The 18,587-nt window shown below is 36.5% G+C and overlaps 1 protein-coding gene and 1 long non-coding RNA gene across 2 annotated transcripts; both read right to left on the bottom strand.

Moving 5' to 3' along the window:
- Window positions 1–117: 117 nt before the first annotated feature.
- On the bottom strand, window positions 118–16,250 carry esyt1a (extended synaptotagmin-like protein 1a). The gene is made up of 31 exons (XM_058764154.1): window positions 15,713–16,250; window positions 13,374–13,415; window positions 12,137–12,271; window positions 11,907–11,980; window positions 11,084–11,156; window positions 10,913–11,002; window positions 10,763–10,818; window positions 10,327–10,447; window positions 9,347–9,523; window positions 8,879–8,961; window positions 8,684–8,732; window positions 8,343–8,432; window positions 8,132–8,233; window positions 7,953–8,024; window positions 7,760–7,846; window positions 7,446–7,595; window positions 7,216–7,374; window positions 6,944–7,120; window positions 6,679–6,761; window positions 4,353–4,401; window positions 4,149–4,238; window positions 3,968–4,063; window positions 3,757–3,828; window positions 3,586–3,672; window positions 3,317–3,463; window positions 2,548–2,669; window positions 2,330–2,428; window positions 1,494–1,625; window positions 1,309–1,414; window positions 1,168–1,217; window positions 118–1,082 (listed from the first exon to the last, which is right to left on the bottom strand). Exons 1-31 carry the CDS (start codon window positions 16,052–16,054, stop codon window positions 1,055–1,057), a joined length of 3,240 nt encoding a protein of 1,079 aa, XP_058620137.1. The 5' UTR covers window positions 16,055–16,250; the 3' UTR covers window positions 118–1,054.
- Window positions 16,251–17,270: 1,020 nt separating this feature from the next.
- LOC131532262 (uncharacterized) lies at window positions 17,271–18,455 on the bottom strand. Its single transcript, XR_009268862.1, has 4 exons — window positions 18,349–18,455; window positions 18,210–18,236; window positions 17,672–17,694; window positions 17,271–17,577 (listed from the first exon to the last, which is right to left on the bottom strand). It is a non-coding gene; the product is annotated as an uncharacterized LOC131532262 (long non-coding RNA).
- Between the last annotated feature and the right edge of the window lie 132 nt (window positions 18,456–18,587).

An 18,587-nucleotide genomic window follows, 5' to 3' on the forward strand; every position in this document is an offset into this window, starting at 1 on the left:
CAGATGTTTATTATTCTTAACATAACTGGCTAATTCATTATGAATAAAGAAACTGAATATTTTGAATATACCGAAGGCATGTTGAATCTCAACATCAAAAAATAAAACAAATCTGTATTTAAAGTGCAAATGGCATATTTATTAAAACTGCAATACAGGCTCTGGTTAATAGGGTGCAGAAGCACTACATTTCAATGTCAAAAACATCTCTCTTGTCCTCCATACGCCTGTTTATTCAAGCGTCTTTCTCAGGAGTAACTAATTCTGTACTTCAAGACACAACTCAAGCATTTTTGTAACATTTTTGAGCGTCTGTCTCTCAGAGACTCATTGGCACTTAAATTTTAAATATTCATGCTGCCTTTTGGTTCAGACATACATACATAAAATACATATATTTTAAATCTTTGGGAAAGTATACACTTCGCACAGTGATTGACACGTTTTTGATATGTGTAAAATGAATAGTCTAGTCACAAACATGAGGCTAAAATATGTGAAACAAAGATATAAAGAAAGGTTCAGATAATAACTAAACACTTCAATGAGGAAACAATAAAAAAAGGAATCCTTCTTCATAGACTTCCTTTTAAAAAAATAAAAATAAAAAATCAGAATATTAATATTTTGCAATTTCATCTGGAACTAATCAACTCCAGAAGTAGTTTTTTTGTTGTTGAAATGCTGGAATGAAATGCAATAAACACTGAAAAATTACAGCTGAACAAAATCTCCAACTTTCTCAATGACCCATAAAGTGCAGGAGCTCAAAAAGCTACAAATTAAATACTTAAAAATGTAACATTTCTCCAACTGCTGCTGTGTTGACTCAAGGTGGCGCCCTCATAGCCTTCTTGTGCTAACATCATTTGTTTAAGATGGAAATCAAGCAGGCTATATTTTGGGTGAAAGTTAGTTGCACAGCAATTCCATGATGCAATCTTAGTCCTGACAACCTGCTCTAGGACCCTCTGCTAGTGTCAGGATAACATCTGTGAAATCGGCCTCCACTTTAAACGATTGCAAACAAAGTCAACATGGGAAGGCTAGTCAGTCAGTTGGTCTCATGAGACAAGTCATACCTGAAATTATACAAATACGAATAGATGTAAGCAAACACTGTGCAATCTCAGAGTAATCTACATTGAACAACTGTACAGCACATACCACTGTGATACTCCTGTCTTGAGATCCAGCTGACTCAAGTCTAGCTGAAGCTGAAACAGAATGCAGATTGAAATTTAGTAATGTAAAGATGGTCTGTAATGTCTGTGGGTGTTGTTATCGGACTCGTCACATGATGAATACCTTGCCAAGAAGCTCTTTTTCACGACTCATGAAGGAAACGCTGTTCTTGACAGACACTTCAAGATGTTTCTGCTTAGCTTCTTCATGTGACATGTAAAAATCAAATCTGTAGGAGCGAGTGAAAGATGGTGAACATTCGGCTCTCGGTGTCATCGGATAGTGATTTGATGAATGTTTCTACTAACCTCTCATTGAACTCAGGTTTGAGGCTTTTCTTCTTAACACTGGTCTTCCTTTTGGTGATCCGGTTCTTGTCCGGAAGTAGAATAAATGAGATGTACGTGTCTGGAGGATCCTTAGAGTAGGATGGCAAGTTCCTGTGCAAGAATACAGAATTACGAAAGAAAAAAACCCTGAGGACCATAGCTAGTAATAAGGCTCATTTTCAGCATTAAAGATATATTTTTGTCCGTTTTATGCTTGTTAAATTATTTGATCATTTATTATATGACCATTATAAAATGACCATTATATTGTATTATTTTTTATTTTGTAGGTAGATATATTTATTTAGAATATTAATATATTATATTATATTATATTTAGTGCTGTCAAACGACTAATCACAACCAAAATAAAAGTTTTTGTTTACATAATATATGTACAGTTCATTTATTATGTATATATAAATACACACACAGTATATATTTTGAAAATATTTACATGTATATACATTGATATATTTATATTATTATATTTTATATTATACATAAATATATTTAATATATAAACATAATATTTGTCTTAAATATATACATGCATGTGTTTGTATTTATATATACATAATAAATATACAAAGTACACACGCATATATTATGTAAACAAAAACGTTTATTTTGGATGCATTTAATTGCGATTAATCACTTTACAGCACTAATTATATTATATTATATTATATTACACAGCAACTGAAAGTGTCCAATAATTGGTTGATTACCAAAATAAAGTGAGTAGTTTTTAATGGTCACTTTTAGTAGCATTATTCATTGATCGGTCTTCATTTTATTTGTATGAAACCTACCTGCAGGCATGGACGGTAATAACCAGCCGGTTCTCCTCAGATGAATAGGCAATAGAGAGCTTCACCTGGGCCTTCCCGGTTGAACTGGCATCCTCACCTCTGTATTTACATCCATCCACACAAATAAACCAACACACGTCAATGTCAGTTACTGTTTGGTTCTGTTTATGAACACTAACATACTGTTGCAAATGAAATACAGCTCCTCTTGAGCTCACCCTTGGATGGGCACACTTCGGTGTCGGAGCTCACTGTTGGCTGCAGCAGCTGCGTCTCCACTGGGGATGACATGACTTGAATCCTCTGCATCGCTACATTGAGCCAACTTGCTGTCTAGCAGCTTTTTAACAGACAAGATGTTTTTGTTTTATTTATACTACCAATAAAAAGTTTATGACTTTGAAAGAAGCATTTTATGCTCACCAAGGCTGCATTTATTTGATCAAAAATGCGGTAAAAACAGTAATATTGTAAAATATTATTACAATTTAAAATGACTGTTTTCTATTTGAATATACTGCAAAGTGCAAATTATTCCTGTGATGACAAAGCAGAACTTTCAGCAGCTCAGATTGCGGTCTTCTTTAGGATTTAGATTCTTTAGGAATCATTCAAATATGCTGATCTCACGTTCAATAAACATTATTCATTGTTAGCAATGTTGAAAATAGATGTGGAAACCATGACAGATTTTTTTTCAGGATTCTTTGATGAATACAAAGTTTAAAAGAGCAGCATTATGTAAAAATCTATCGTCACATTATAAATGTCTTTACTGTCACATTTGATCAATTGAATGCATCTTTGCTGAAGAAAAGCATTAACAGTAGTGTAGCAATTATGTTTAATTCCATGTTGAATACAATACACTGACCAAAAGTATGTGCATGTTGGAACACGGCTGTCTGTATTAATAGACTTCATTCTGGCTGAATGTAAACATGTCCTGCTGTTCAGCACATGTTGAATATGTGTGTGATTTCTAACCTTGAGTTCAGCTCTCAGCAGAATCTGACTTTCAGGCATAGCTCCATCCAGACTGAACCAGCGGTCCAGCACCAGATCCTTCTCATCCAGCAGCTCCCTCACAGGAAGCACATGAGAGCCCAGAGCCTGACCCCAGCTGTGAGAGAGCTACAAACACACACCCAATTCATATAAAATACACTCCAGAGCAGAAACCATTATGTAAATATTGTCTTTCTGACATAAATTCACTCATTAAAATCAACATTCACTGTAAAATAGTTTCTCACTTTGACTATAAGTGTGTCTTCTGTTGGATTATGAATCAGGAAATGAAAAGCTTCATCCCACTGTGGAGAAGTCGAGCGATTGACAACCTTGTGGGGCAGACATGATTCCTTTGTGAGTCTTTCATAGTTTAATAACATCAGTATAAATGTGTCAGGATTTGCGGATCTTACTTTGGTCCGGTAGGATATATTTTTGAGGGACAATTCTGCTCCTGCTTTCGGCTCTTTCCCGCTCTTTTTTAACTGGAAACAACAGTACATTTTCAGTGCTAACATATTCAGTTCATTGAAGCAGACTAAGTCGATGCTGAATACCAGCTACTGCAAATTAAGCTGTGAGGAAATCATTCAAATATTTGAATGAAAATAAAATGAAACTCACAGGCAGACCATGTGCTCTCTCAACATACACAAAAAGCAGCGCAGCAGAAGGAACCGTTTTATTCAGGTAAGACTGACGATAGTTGTAATGTAGGATCTGAATGCAAAACAAAATCACAAAATCAGTTGATATTACTGAATTCGGATGAACAATTAAAGCATATATAATAAAAGCACATTACCTGTTCAAGTCTGGTGGGTTCTGAAACTTTAGACACCCATTCCAACACAAGATGAAGTCGTCCAGACTTCACATCATTCAGAGTGTACCACTGCAGCAGGACACAGGCATAAATAGGTGTAAACAAGCTTACAACCAGATATAGAAAGTATAAAAAGAAAAACAAAATGATGAATGTTATATGTAAAAACAGAGAGAGCCTCACCTGATCAGTAAACTGAGCACTGATGAGGTCTCTGAGACTCACTTTAACCCTGCAACCAGAAAATAAATCAATGCAGGAACAATACTGACATTCATCAACAAAATTGAAGAACTGATTCTTGATTCACTAGCCAAAACATTGGCTACGTTTACATGCAACCAAATAATCCGTTTGTAATCGGATTGACGGCTCAATCTGACTGAAAAGGCTCCATGTAAACACCTTAATCGATCCGATTGAACTCGATCGGAATGAAATTTCGATTGGATTGAAGGGGGTGGTTTATCAGTGTTGCCAACTAATTTTTAGGGAAAGTTGCTAAAGGAAGGCTAAAAGTTGTTGCTAAAAGTTGCTAAATGACGTTGTGATGTCATTGCACGATGGCGTCATTATGTAATCGCTAATCAAAATTGTCTCACTACATCAAATCTGTCAAAAATTATATTTTATATATGTTAATTTAGATTTGTTCGTAAAATAATATAAATGCTAATATAATATTAAAATATAATTATTTTTAAATACAAAATTGAATTATTGTTCAATAATTCAATGAATTAATAAACCTACAATTATGATGATTAAACTTACAAAATGATTACAATTTAAGTTTTATATTCTTATTAGCTAGTACACTAAAACTACACTACACTACGCACTGACTCCAGCTTCAGTTCTCTCCTTGTGAAGCTCTCCCAAGTGTTTGAATGGGCTTTGCTTGACTGTATTCTCAAGCTTGCGGTCATCCCTGTTGCTTGTGCACCTTTTCCTACTCAAATTCTTCCTTCCAGTCAACTTTGCATTTAATATGCTTTGATACAGCACTCTGTAAACAGCCACACCTTTCAGTAATGACCTTCTGTGACTTACCCTCTTTGTGGAGGGTGTCAATGTTCGTCTTCTGGATCATTGCCAAGTCAGCAGTCTTACCCATTATAGTGGCTTCAAAGAACAAGAGATACCCAGAATTTATACTGTAGGGATGGTCATTTATTCAAACTCAAATGTAAATATTCTAATATTTTGAGATACTGATTTTTGACTTTCATGAGCTGTAAGCTCTAATCATCAAAATTAAAAGAAATAAACATTTGAAATATATCAGTCTGTGTGTAATGAATGAATATAATATACAAGTTTCACTTTTTGAATGGAATTAGTGAAATAAATCAACTTTTTGATGATATTCTAATTATATGACCAGCACCTGTATATTTGTCCATAAATAGAAAAATATTAATTCTGCTGTTAAAAACAAATAAAGAAACAGAGAGTAGTTATTATGTGCAAACAGTGTGAGAAACTCTATATTTGTGCAGTGTGCAAATGTCCAAAAAAACCCAATTACGATTTGAAGCTTGTGACATATAAACGCGCACATCAACCCGATCACTTTATTTCAATCGGAATGAATTCAGTCCGACTGAACCAAAAATTGTGCATGTAAACGTAGCCACTGTAACACACAATCTTCACTGCCACTTTGAAACAAATCAGAGATCACTAGCATGTTCTTAACACAAATGTACAGTACAATTTAATTGTACATTCAATGCCCTTAAAGCTATCCGTCCTCAGACTGTAACTCACTACTTCATATACATTAAAATATATATTAGGCCTGAGCAAAACAGAAATACAAACATGTATCTTTTAAAGAAACATTTTGACAATCAATAAAGTCAGCCTATATCACGAAGGGATATATTTTATGTGCTATGAGTTCAATAACATCACACAGGCTCTATTACATTTGATAGGTGCTTTTTTTTTAACCATTTAAATAATAAAGTCTCATAACCATGGCTGTCACAAATTATAAAGAAAATGCTATTAGCTAGCGGCAACAGTTCTTCTTTTGAGTTTGCTATTCATTATCATTAAATAATCTTTAAAAATGTATCATGGTTTCCATAAAATTATTAAGCAGCACATCTGTTTGCAACATTGATAAGAAGAAATGCTACTTCAGCATTATATTAACATTGGAATGATTTCTGTGACACTGAAGACTAGATTCATTGCTGCTTAAAATTCAGCACACAGGAATAAATTACATTTCAAAATATATTAAAATTAAAAAAATTAAATCATAAAATCCAAAATATTGCTGGTTTATTGAAGTTGTAATCAAATAAATACAGCCTTGATGAGCATAAGAGACCTCTATCAAAAACACTAAAAAAACTTACCAACCCCAAACTTTTAAACAGAAGTGTAGGAGATTTTTAGCTTGTTTTTTTCCTTATTAAGAATCAGTAAGCTACTATAATAAAAAACTTCAGCATAAAATTCTGAAAGTAGAAGTGGAAGGTTGCCACCTCACCTGCCAAGGAAGTCGTCCTGATCAATGTCTTTATCATAAAGGTCAAACTCCACCTCCTGACCTGGGAGCTGGGTCAAGATCACCTACAATACAAGCAGACAGGTATGCATTACTAATAAATATCCCTTTGCAAAGGAGCTGAAAAGGAATATTTGAATGAAGTGACTCTTAAAGCACAAATCAGCTAGACAAGATGGAATCCTTGTGTTTTAAGAAATAAGCCATATCCCTCCGTGTTACACATGAAATAAATTAGCATGCATACCTCATAAAGTTCATTCCAGATGGGGTTGAGGTTCTCTTTGATGACCTGACTCTTGAACGCCACTCCTCCCACTCGGATCTTCACATACGGGTCGCTCTTTCCCTTCACCATCCCACCCATTAAATTGTCCTTAGCGATGAGACTCTGGGCTTCAACCAGGTGGATCCGCAGAACACCCTATATTGAACATGGGACAATTACAAAGAATGATAACTTCAATCTTATAGTTTTTTTCAAAAGACATCAAGATCTACACTTCTTTAGAGGCTCACCTCAGTTGCAAAATTGCTGTCTGGACTAGTGTGCTCGGGACGTTTTGAAGTGGGAGACACTTTTGATACCCCTGAAGACACTTCTGATTCAATATCTCCATCTCCGGGTAATGGAGTCACAGGTGTGGTAAGGATGGCTTCTTCATTCAGCCACAACACCTGAAACATTTAACTCCTGCATAACACGTCCTCAAATTTTTAATAACCAAAATCAATCTATCTTATCTTACCCTCAGCATAGCTGTCATGTAGATACGGCTGGCCGGTCCGGACTTTTCTAGCTGAAACCATTGATCCATGCTGAGCTCAGCACTGGAGAGCAGACGGGACAATGGGATAGACAAACTTCCCAGAGTCAAAGCCCTGTCATCATCCTTCACCTGGGACAGATGGAAGCAATTACAGTGAAGAAATGTTGCTTACATGTATTTATACACAATTAAATGAGCACATGAAAGGATATAATTGCAGTTACATCATGAAAAGTGGTAAATTAATAACACTCTAGATTTAATATTTTGCAATCACTGTGATTATACTGTACCTGGATGTCGATGTCTTGTTTGCGTGGGTCCTGAATAAAAAATGTAAAGGCATCCTCCCATACTGGATTGTTAGTCCCATACACCGTCTGGATTTTTAATTAATGAGAAAATACAGTATATATGAAAGAGTGACTCCAAAAGGTATAAACATGCCATAAACTTTACCCATATTTTATAACAATGACACCATACCCTGCTCTCTTTGGTGGTATCCTGGACAGAAATCTGCACCATGGGGCTGGGGTCCTTGTTACCTTTCTTAAACTGAATAGAAACACATCCTACTGAATAACATCAACATTTTAGGCACTCTTTGAACAAAACAATAAATGCTGAAAGAAGAGCAAAGGTGGTGCAGACTACAAACTTACAGGTAGATCTTGTGCCCGGTCCAGATAAACAGTCAAAATAGCAGCAGAAGGAGGATCTGCTGTCTTACCATATATCGTAATGTTTTTATTCCTCTCCAGCACCTATATTTGATAAAAGGGTTTAGTCTGGAAATTAAATGAGAATATCAAGAAATACACCGTTTTTATAGTTTGTCATGATCTAGTTAGTTAGTCTAGAAAGCATGCTTACTTCGTTTAGGCGCTCTGCAGAGGGCAGCAGAGAGAGCCATTCTAGCTTGAGATGAACCTGACCTGATGGTGCATCCTTTAAAGTGTACCACTAAAAACACAGAGAAAAGCAATACAACACTATTATAAACAATACAGACTGCATAACTGAGAAACAGTTAGGGTGGTGAAATAAATATGTTTGCCACTGATTTAAAAGACTTCGTACAGAACAATAATGGAAAAGGTTTTTGGTGTAAGAAATCAACAAAAGAAAATAGAAAATCAACTAAAAATTTTATACATATATTTATATACATGAGTGTGTGTATGTATAAACAAGAATTAGTCCACAAGATATACCTCATCCAAAAGAACTGCTTTCTTTACAATACCTAAATCCAGCTTCATTCTAAAAAATAAAGAAAGACAAAAATAGACAAGCATTTTTTATATTAATAAAGATTTATTATATTTGTAATATATTTCTTTAACTGAACTTAACTATATATAAATGTATTTATTATTATATTTGTATAATTATTCATGAATTAATACCTCCCAAGAAAGTCATCCTGGTCAGGGTCTTTATCAAACACCTCCAACTCCAGCTCCTGACCAGGTACTTCATGAACAATGACCTAACAATCACACAAACACACAGTCACACAGAAATGCATATGTGCATAGCTACAAAATATGTGACATGGCATTAAGCACATTGCTGAACAATAATTCTTCAAAACATCTTGACGATTTGGAATACAGAATCTTGCAATTATCTCATGTTTCTCTGAGCTTGTGCTTTTGCTCTAAGCTCATCTGATCTCAGCACATGATAGTCACATACTGCACTATCACACTGTTTTTTCTTTCTGTTGCCAGCAGTTACAAGAGTCACAACACAGTAAACAGCTACATAGTGTTAGAAGATCAGAAAACCACAGCTTCCCTTTCCTCAGAACTCTGCCACTTTTTTCAGCAACCACACTGATCACATGCTACCCATACACATCTCTTTCTGACCTCGTACATCTCCCTCCACTGAGGATTAAGGTTGTTGTCCACGTGGTGGGAGGTGAAGGTCTGCGTGCCCACTCGTAGCACTGCATACGGGTCAGACTTCCCAGATATCACACCTTTCATGTAGTTATCCTTGGCAGCGAGGTTTTCTGCCTCCAGCAAGTGGATACGCACTATACCCTGTGGGAAAACACAAAACAAGGGTGAGCAGAGTGCAAGAGGTGTGCCTTAAAGGAATCGTTCACACCAAAATAAAATTAGCTGAATATTTACTTATTACTTCACATGCTCAGAAATGGATTCTCTGCGGTCAATGGGTACCATCAGAATGAGAGTTCAAACAGCTGATAAAAACATGACAATAATCCACATGACTCCAGTCCATCAACGAATGTCTTGTGAAGTGAAAAGCTGTGTTTGTAAGACACAAATCCATAATTAAGACATGTTAACTTTAAACTGTTGCGAGAAAACAATATTATGCAGGTATTTTAGCTGAAAGCCACAGCTTGAATTTAAAATCATCTTAAGGATGAAGGTTTTTGCTTCACAAGATGTTAACTGATGGACTAGAGTCATGTTGATTACTTGTGGATTACTGTGTTTTTACCAGCTGTTTAAACTCTCATTCTGACGGCACCCATTCACTGCAGAGAATCCATTAGTGAGCAAGTGATGTAATGCTAAATTTCTCCAAATCTGTTCTGACGAAGAAACAAACTCATTTACTCATCTCACATTTTGAATGATCTGAGAATGAGTTTCAGCAATTTTCATTTCTGGGTGAACTATTCCTTTAATTAACATATGTAATTATGTAAATGAGAACATGCCCTTGCAGTTCAACATTATGAAGCAGCTACACTGGACAAGCATGCATGATGAAACTATGGAGTATTAAAGTACACTTGATGGATCTTGAATAGTTCAAATAAGAACGTTAACATAGTTAAATACTCCATTAAAGCACAGTGAAGTGTTACCCGTGGGAGAGGGGAACGCAGCTGTGCTACGTGCAGATTGGCCACCAAAGGCACAGTGAGACGATTGGGGAGAACCAGGAAAGAGGCGATTGCATCCATTATCATAGTGTCCGACATGGCACTGAAAATGAATGCAAGGGGTTCGTACAGAGAAGATGGAAAACAGAAGCACAAACAAAATACATTTAAACTAATTTAAAGCATGGCCTCTGAGTGATTATAATGAGTTAATCTATGGTAAATATGAATGACTGCATGTTTCCCTGCTTTATTTGAATAGAGGGAAGCTCAGCAGACTTTGAATAATCAGACCAGTGCTCTACTGATTATTAATGAATGAAGCATATGAGAAGAGAGAGTTACAGTATTAAAAAGTTGCGGTATATCTAAATCATAAAACCAAAATAGAAAAATGATACAAAACAAATGCACTCACTTCAAACCAGGTATGTCTAACAAATTGGTCATCCCAGTCCAGTTGATGTCGAGTTTCTAAGATGTAGAGAAGCAAAAACAAAGACTGTGTAATAAAACAGGGGTTATTACGAAGTGATATAGTAATTAAGATGGAAAATGGTGTACTAACAGGTCTGCGAATGAAGAACATGGTGATGGCTCCAACGAGAGGAACATCTCCAATTAGAGGTTCCAATATCACCCTCAATTTTCCATGGAGCTATAGAGGAAGAGATACTAGTTTCAGTCAATGAGTCTTTTATCTATTATATTTAATGTGTCACATTGACCTCCTCCTTGCCTGAATGCCTTTCACTCCAGCTTTACAGAAGTACTTCTTCACCTCAACGTTAATCTCCACATCTCCAGCATAACTGCAACACAGCCAAAAGGATTTAAATACGGCTATAAGCCAAGGGTTTTTTGGTCAATAACCTATTTTTTGGTCTTAAATATCTTGCAACCCTACAAGTAACAGAATTAAGACATAGAGTTTAAGATCACACAGACAATATACACTATACTGCCAAAAGTATTGGGTCACCCCCTTCTAATGAACAGGTTTGTAATTTCCATGAGTACAAATCTTAATGTTTAAGCATATAATGATATTCTAGGGAATTGTGTGCTTCTAATTTTAAAGCAACAGTTTGGACAGGACCCTTTTGTATTCTAACATGACAATGCCTCTGTGCATAAGGCAAGGTTCAAAAAGAAACGATTGATTTAGTCAGTGTTGAAGAACTTGACTGGTCTGCAGAAAGCCAAGTCCTAATCCAAGCTGAACACCTCTGGTGTGACTTTAAATGCAGATCTTGAGCCAAAAACTCTTTACCAAACACCAATGACTTGTACATACACTATATGGACAAACGTATTGGGACACCCCCTTCTTTAGAACAGAAAAAGGCACTTCCAAAACTGTGGCAACAAAGATGGAAACATAATTCATGTATTTAAAAATTTTATTTCCATCTCTGTTGCAACAGTTTTGGAAGTGTCTAAAATGACTGTACCCATATGTACAAATCATTGGTGTTTGGCAAAAATATACTATGAAAAAGACACATCCACAACTCCAAGGTTGAAAACCTGTTTGCCAAGAACAAGACCAGTAACACTACCTGATATAAAGATCCAGTATCACTTGACGTTTATCATGCTCAGTGTAGGCCTTCACTCCAACTACCTTCATAGCCTGTTAAAAAATAAAATAAAGTATAAAGATTTCTTTAAACCTCTTAGTCAGTGGCCTACATTTTCAAGAAATAGCGGTTATAAACAGAAACTGCGAATCAGTTTCAAATATGAGAAACATATGCAAATCCTTTTTATCAGAAATAGATTTGTATACCCTGTCACCCAGGTCAACTTTGGTGAAGCTGAGAGTTTGCAGATGAGCGCTGGCGGCTCGGATCGAAGGGGCAATAGTCTCCACCAGCAGCTTCTCCAGATACTGTCCAATAAACGGCCAGGCCTGCTGCAGTATCTGTGAGCCGGGATAGTTAAGAACAATAAGAAAAGGTAGAAACTCATGAAGATGACAATATCAAGTCAATGAAGAGATTTTTGCTTCAGAGTAAATAATATAAATATTTAATTGGATATAAAGCACTCTTTGAGATACACAAACATTAGTGCATCATGTTTTGAAATGAATGCATGTAAAATTTGTCAGTCAAACCTCAGATGGAAATCACAAGCACTAAGGAGGAAAACCCTACAGAGCACTTTTTACTTTACCAGACTGCTGTACTCAATAACCTCATAAAAATAACCTTTTTAGATTGAGCATTAATAAAATATATACTGATTGATTTTCTGTACAGTGGTGCAACAACTTAAATCTATGCTGTTTAGTTTAACACCAAAATCATGACTAAATACAGTTACAAAACCTGCATCAGAACATATTAATTTACTGGGTGTTTGGAAATATCATCAGTTCAAGTAACAGCTAAGAGCAGTGTGCGTTTGTAGTGAGCTTTGAAGCATATCCCACAATCCACCCTCCCTATTCTCACTGTCTAAACAAAAGGTTGTTTGAGGCGAACCTTTGAAGCCTGAATGCTAACAACAAACCTGGTGTGCAAGAAAACTCAAGAACAAGCTGTGAAGTGTCTAGTCTGCTACTCCGAGACGCTCTTATATGAGAATAGACTAATGAAATCTCAAAGCCAGTATAAAAGTTTTGTGCTTTAAAAGGAGAAATCATGAAAGAATCCGGAAGAATCATGTGGCAGTCAGACTGAAGACTTTCACAAGACAATTTTCTTTCAGATAAGCTCTCAAAGTCTGTGTGGTTTGTGGTCTGTGTCTAATAAGCAAACGTTTTGTAATTTTCACGTATTTTACAAGGTTTTACAATGTAGTCTGTGGGTCCTTTATTTAAAAATAAGGTCTATTATGCCAATGACAACTTAATAAACATTATGCAAAGACTGGAGTGCAGCCAAAACGTTCCAACTATTTATCTTCAGGGACTGAATTTGAAAACATACACGCTGTGCCCTCAGGAGCACGAAGCAGAAACAATGAGAACAGCAGCTGCCATCACGTGTGCATTTGTGCATTTGAATAAAGTTTAATACCTTGTTCATCCACTCAACCTTTTCCACGTCAGGAAAGTTCACCTGTGGCAAACAAAGAGTACATTTTGACTTCTGATGTCAACACATATAACAGAATGGTTTTACATGCAGTATGCATGGACACCTCTTATTTTGTACACTAAATAAACACTGTGAAGGTCAGAGCTGTTGTTAACAAAACACCAGCATTTTCCAGGGAAGACACCAGCTGTGCAGACACAGGAATATACAGTTTAGCCAGTTCTTGAAAATACTTGCACAAGAATACTTGTAAATCTTTAACTAAATGTACTCCATTAAATAGTATGGCAATAGTAGATCGTAATACCTGGAAGAAATAATCATAAAAGTATGACTACAAACAAATATTCAATGGCAAAGGAACCTTAATTAAAGGTCAGTTCTGATTTCAGTGTAGATGTTTAAATCTAAGTAAATAAATAATAAATTCCAATTGAATTAAATTACAAATAATTAAATGAAATATAACTTGACCCTCTACATACATGATTCCCAACTATATATTTTAATCTAAGACACCAGACAAAGGTATATTTCTGCAGCAGTGCTCTTTAAAGTTTAAACACATAATTTGTAACAGGATGTGGGTAGGTTTATACAAAACACATCAGTTAAAAAAGCCACTATGTACATATGTATGAGGTATGTGAGGAAAGTGGCACAACTGTTTCTCTGACCACAGGTCATACTTTTCCGAAGAATTACCAACTTCTTCATGTTTTCCCATCACCCCCTCACCAAATTCTTGCTGCAAATGGTTCATTTTGCCATTTAGCTGCTGGTGACTCAGCCCCATGAGGTTGGATACTTCAATGTCCAAATATAGCAAGGGCTGGACTGACTTTGGAATGTAATGAAGTTAATGAGGGACGGGGGATGAAAGGAGGGAGGAGAGGAAAATATAAATATGAACTCTGTCAGGGAGTGTGCTGGATGCTTATAAAAGGGAGAAAACTGTAAACTTTGATTGGAAGAGTTGGCTGAAAGAAATTGTCGCTATGATGATGTTGCATGATGACGCATTCTGACTACAAATAATGTCGTAATATAGTTATAAATAAGAGTTCCCTGTTAACAAAATGAAAGAAACTTTCTGTATGTAAAATCTTATGTAAAAAATGTAAAATGTATGTAACATTTTTTAACAGTCAGAATAACTACTTTATAGTTCAAATAAAAATCTTACTAGTAAGATTAAAAACATTACTACTATGAACTGGAACACACATTAATAGCACTTAATAAATGTGTACCAGCATCTATTCATCTACTGCTAGAAAAACTGATATGGTACAATCAACTATTTGAACATTACTAAATAAAAAGTTACTAGTAAAACTGAAATACTAGAGTTGATATCTGAGCTAGTCCCCATAAAATTCAATTGAAAAAGCAATCGGTTACCAGTCACAAATGTAATATTAATTTTTTTATTGTGATAGTGACTAGTAGCAAGTATAGGTACTAGTTTTTAATGATTGTTTCAGTTAACTTAAATCTTCCTTGAATGCATACTAGTGAGTAGTAAAAAGTTGTTAGCTGAACTAGATTAACAGAAACTACAATGGTAAATGCAATTTTTTACCAGTCACAAATGGAATATTTACTTGTTATTGGGATAGTAACTAGTAGCAGGTGTGTGGGTACTGGTTTTGTAACCAATGCATATTACTCAATAGTCAGAAGTGAATGGTTGATATATCTGAACTACAGATCTGCGTAAATTTCAATGGTAAATGCAACTGGTTACCAATTACAAATGGAATATTTAATGGGATATTGACTAGCAATGTAACTAATATGTTTTAGTGACTAACCTACTAGTCACTTTTGAAATAAGAACAAATGAAGGCCATTCGTGAAACGGATCAAGATGTGGTCGCTACCTGATTACTTTGTAATAGGCTAATTACAAAACATAAGTACTGTACATAAAAACAATGTTATTTTAAAGCAATGTAGAACACTTGAGTGTGCACTTAGCCTATGATGTGTAATTATGATACGTATTATGTGTAATTAATAGCGCGTATGATTGATGTGTAATTTATATCTAACAGGTTGCACTGCAAGAGTAGGTGAATCAATATTTAAAATCATATAAGTAAATAACTACAACATGAAATCAAGCTGTCATTAACACGAAAGCACCTAAATATACACTTTTTACGCTTATTGCATTCAAAAATAATACCAGCGAAAAGCGCTAAGAAATCCTTCACGTCTAACGTTATCTGCTCGAAGATTTCTTGTGTTGATGGCTGGTGCTGAACTGTTGGCTACCAGAATGATGCCATTTAGGGTATAAAGTCGCTTACCCATGCCGGTAATTCCCGTTTACTTCTAAACACCCGTGTAGTGGTGACATCCTTCTCATTCTCTAAAAAATACACTGCGCTTTGCAGTCGCGCTTGTTTTCCATCACGACTGTGTTTCCATCCCATATAAACCAGGAGACCGAGCAAAACTAAACTGATGCTGAATCCGAAATATCCAGCCAGGTAGACCGGCAATAAGGCACCGACGCACTTTCCAAAGGACCAGAGAACGGACACGGCGTGTTTTCCAGCGGAATCGCGAAGCAGGGCCGAGTCCGCAGCCTCCGGAGCGGAACCCGGGCTCGGCCCTCCATCCTCAGATGACATCGGCTCTTTCTGCATCAAATCCTGCCCTCTGTGAGCGGTTCCGCGCTAGACACTACAAACCCACTCAATACCGCTCGGAACGAAGAGGTGCTGTACACATACGATTAAACAAGAACAAAAAAATGAGTCATAATTCGTTCGCTCTACGAAAACAGCACACACGTCTGTTCCTTTGCAGCGGAAAGTTGTGCATTTCTAGTTTTCTTATGAGATGGGCGTGAAGGGGCGTGTTTTGAAGGCTTCAGCTCTCTCCTAGATTGTTAAAACCACACCGAGAACCTTAAAACGTCTGAGTGTGGGATCATGCACATTTTCACGGTCTTTAAGAACTCACCCATTATTTACCAGTCACTAAACCCCGTTATATGTTATGCTTTGAGCGACAGAAAAGGCTTAAAGATGCAAAAGTTATAAAGATGCAGTGCATCAATATCATTTTAGCCTCCAGCACACATTTAAGCTGTCGCATGGGTGTTTACATATTGTCATGTGACAACCAATGCGGTGCACTTTCCTACACGCTAAGCAAAACACCGATTTTGTTTAATGACTGGTGAAAGCTAATGCAAACGAACATTTGTCCATTAACTACGACTAAATTATGGACTACTCGCAGACCTGCACTGCAGTCAAAACACTGAAGGCAAGCCGAGGTTACGTTGCTGTGCAGATTATAGCTGTATAGTTTATGCACCGGTGTTTGCAACAGCATTTACCATCACACGCGCAACAAAATTCGTTTGTTCAAGGTCTTGCAACATTCAGACAAATTACCAGCCCTTATTACACAGCTCTACCACCCTGCGGTTACATTACTATATGCAGATAAAACATACACTAAACCGCAGTTTACGTTAATAGCTGTTGTCCAGAGTTAATGTTTCTGCAAATTTAGTCCCTCAGCGGTTAACTCCTATATAAGCTTTGCACGTGTTGTCACAGATCAAGTAGCTGACAGAAAATGCCAAGGAACTACAATTCTGGCAAAGTTCGTTATGGCACGCTATGAAAGTACATAGTCTAGAAGTACAGCAATAAGAGACTTTAAATAAAAGTCCTAGCGCAAGGGAAAGCCACATGCACAAGTTAAATGCATTAAGGCAGGAATTAAAGCCTTCCAGATGTATTGTGCACTCCAACACCACTGGCTCCAGCAACACTTTAGTCTGATCTCAGAATTTATACAGCACGAAAACAACTTCATACAAGAGAAAACATTAGGCAAGAGGAGTTTTTTTAAACCAAAAGATTTATTGAAGACTTTAACAAAAACTCGCTGAGCTGACAGGTCTGAGGAATGTCCAAAACAGTTCACATGGTCATCAAGACCAGGATGCTTCTGCAGAACCAGGTGATGGAAAACCAAATCCTCATTCAGAAGAAAGCAGGCCTCATAGATGGTGGATGAGTGGAGCTTCAGATGGGCTTCCAGCAGACTCTTGCTGAGGAGAATGAAGTGGAGGAGCACTCTCAGCTTCAGCGAACAGGGTCCAGTTTACTTTGACCTCTGCCTCATCTTTCTCCTTTTACGCTTCAGCCTAAAAAAAAAAATAATAAGTTTAAACTCAGTCACTTCATGACCATTCCAATGCAAAAGAACGCAAGATACTGCTCTTCTAGTTACAAACTTACCTGCGCATGCGCTTCTTTCGCCACTGCAAGAAGAGTAAAACCCATTAATAAACTGGAATTGATAAGGCAGCTAAAAACATTGCAACTCAAACTCGCATGCGCATTCGCAACTGGCTGTATTTTTACTATGCAGCATGGCCGCTCGGGCGGAATTGTTATAAGAAACCAAAAAGAAGCGATAGAGACTCAACGTTTATAAAAAGCTATCAGTTTAATCAACGTAAGTAAGTAAATTAAAAAAAAAAAAAAAAAAAACAATACGCAGTGACTGCAAACTCAACGTGGTCACAATATTCCCTGCGACAGGCTGCCACAGTAGGCCCGAGTATAACACTAACGTTACAAAATATAACACTAAGTCTCTGTTAGTGATTTTATTCAACGTGATTAAAAATAAGCTTGTATAAAATATATATATATAGTTAGACACCAACAAACAGTTGTAGCGTAATTAATACTACATTAGCCAAAATGATGCTAGCAAGACTAGCCAGAAAACGAGACGCTATTCCACTATGATATGAAAAAATGTACTTACCTTCGCTCTCATGATGAGAAGATGGTTCTGTAAACAAACAAATAATGTTAGAGTTACCGATGGATGGTGTGTAAATGTCTTAGATTACGATGGATTGTATGAGATGGTAACACAATGTCAGCGGACGCTAGTTCCTCACCTCGTAAAGCGAGAGCAACGACTCCAAGAGATCGTTATGCGGGGGACGGGCTCTTTTATACGCTTCGGTTGCGTCATTTTTCAGCGACAACAAAAAGAAACGCGTGCTACACCTGTCGATAATTTTCGAATTTTTTTTTTTTTATCAAATTTGTGTGTTCACAGTGTACTTTGATTTGTTTGCAGTTATTTATGTGACGCACAAGCAGTGTTTATGGGATGAGGTCTGAAATAAAACAT

This window comes from Onychostoma macrolepis, chromosome 23 (genome assembly GCF_012432095.1).
Source record: "Onychostoma macrolepis isolate SWU-2019 chromosome 23, ASM1243209v1, whole genome shotgun sequence".
NCBI lineage: Eukaryota > Metazoa > Chordata > Actinopteri > Cypriniformes > Cyprinidae > Onychostoma > Onychostoma macrolepis.

Bases quoted from the DNA above. Each gene is read 5' to 3' on its own strand.
- esyt1a (XM_058764154.1), bottom strand. From the start codon at position 16,054: ATGCAGAAAGAGCCGATGTCATCTGAGGATGGAGGGCCGAGCCCGGGT. The intron at 11,981-12,136 runs GTATACAAATCT...ATTTTTTAACAG, and splicing joins AAGTTGACCTGGGTGACAGG to GCTATGAAGGTAGTTGGAGT. The intron at 3,673-3,756 runs GTAAGATCCGCA...CTGCCCCACAAG, and splicing joins ATATATCCTACCGGACCAAA to GTTGTCAATCGCTCGACTTC.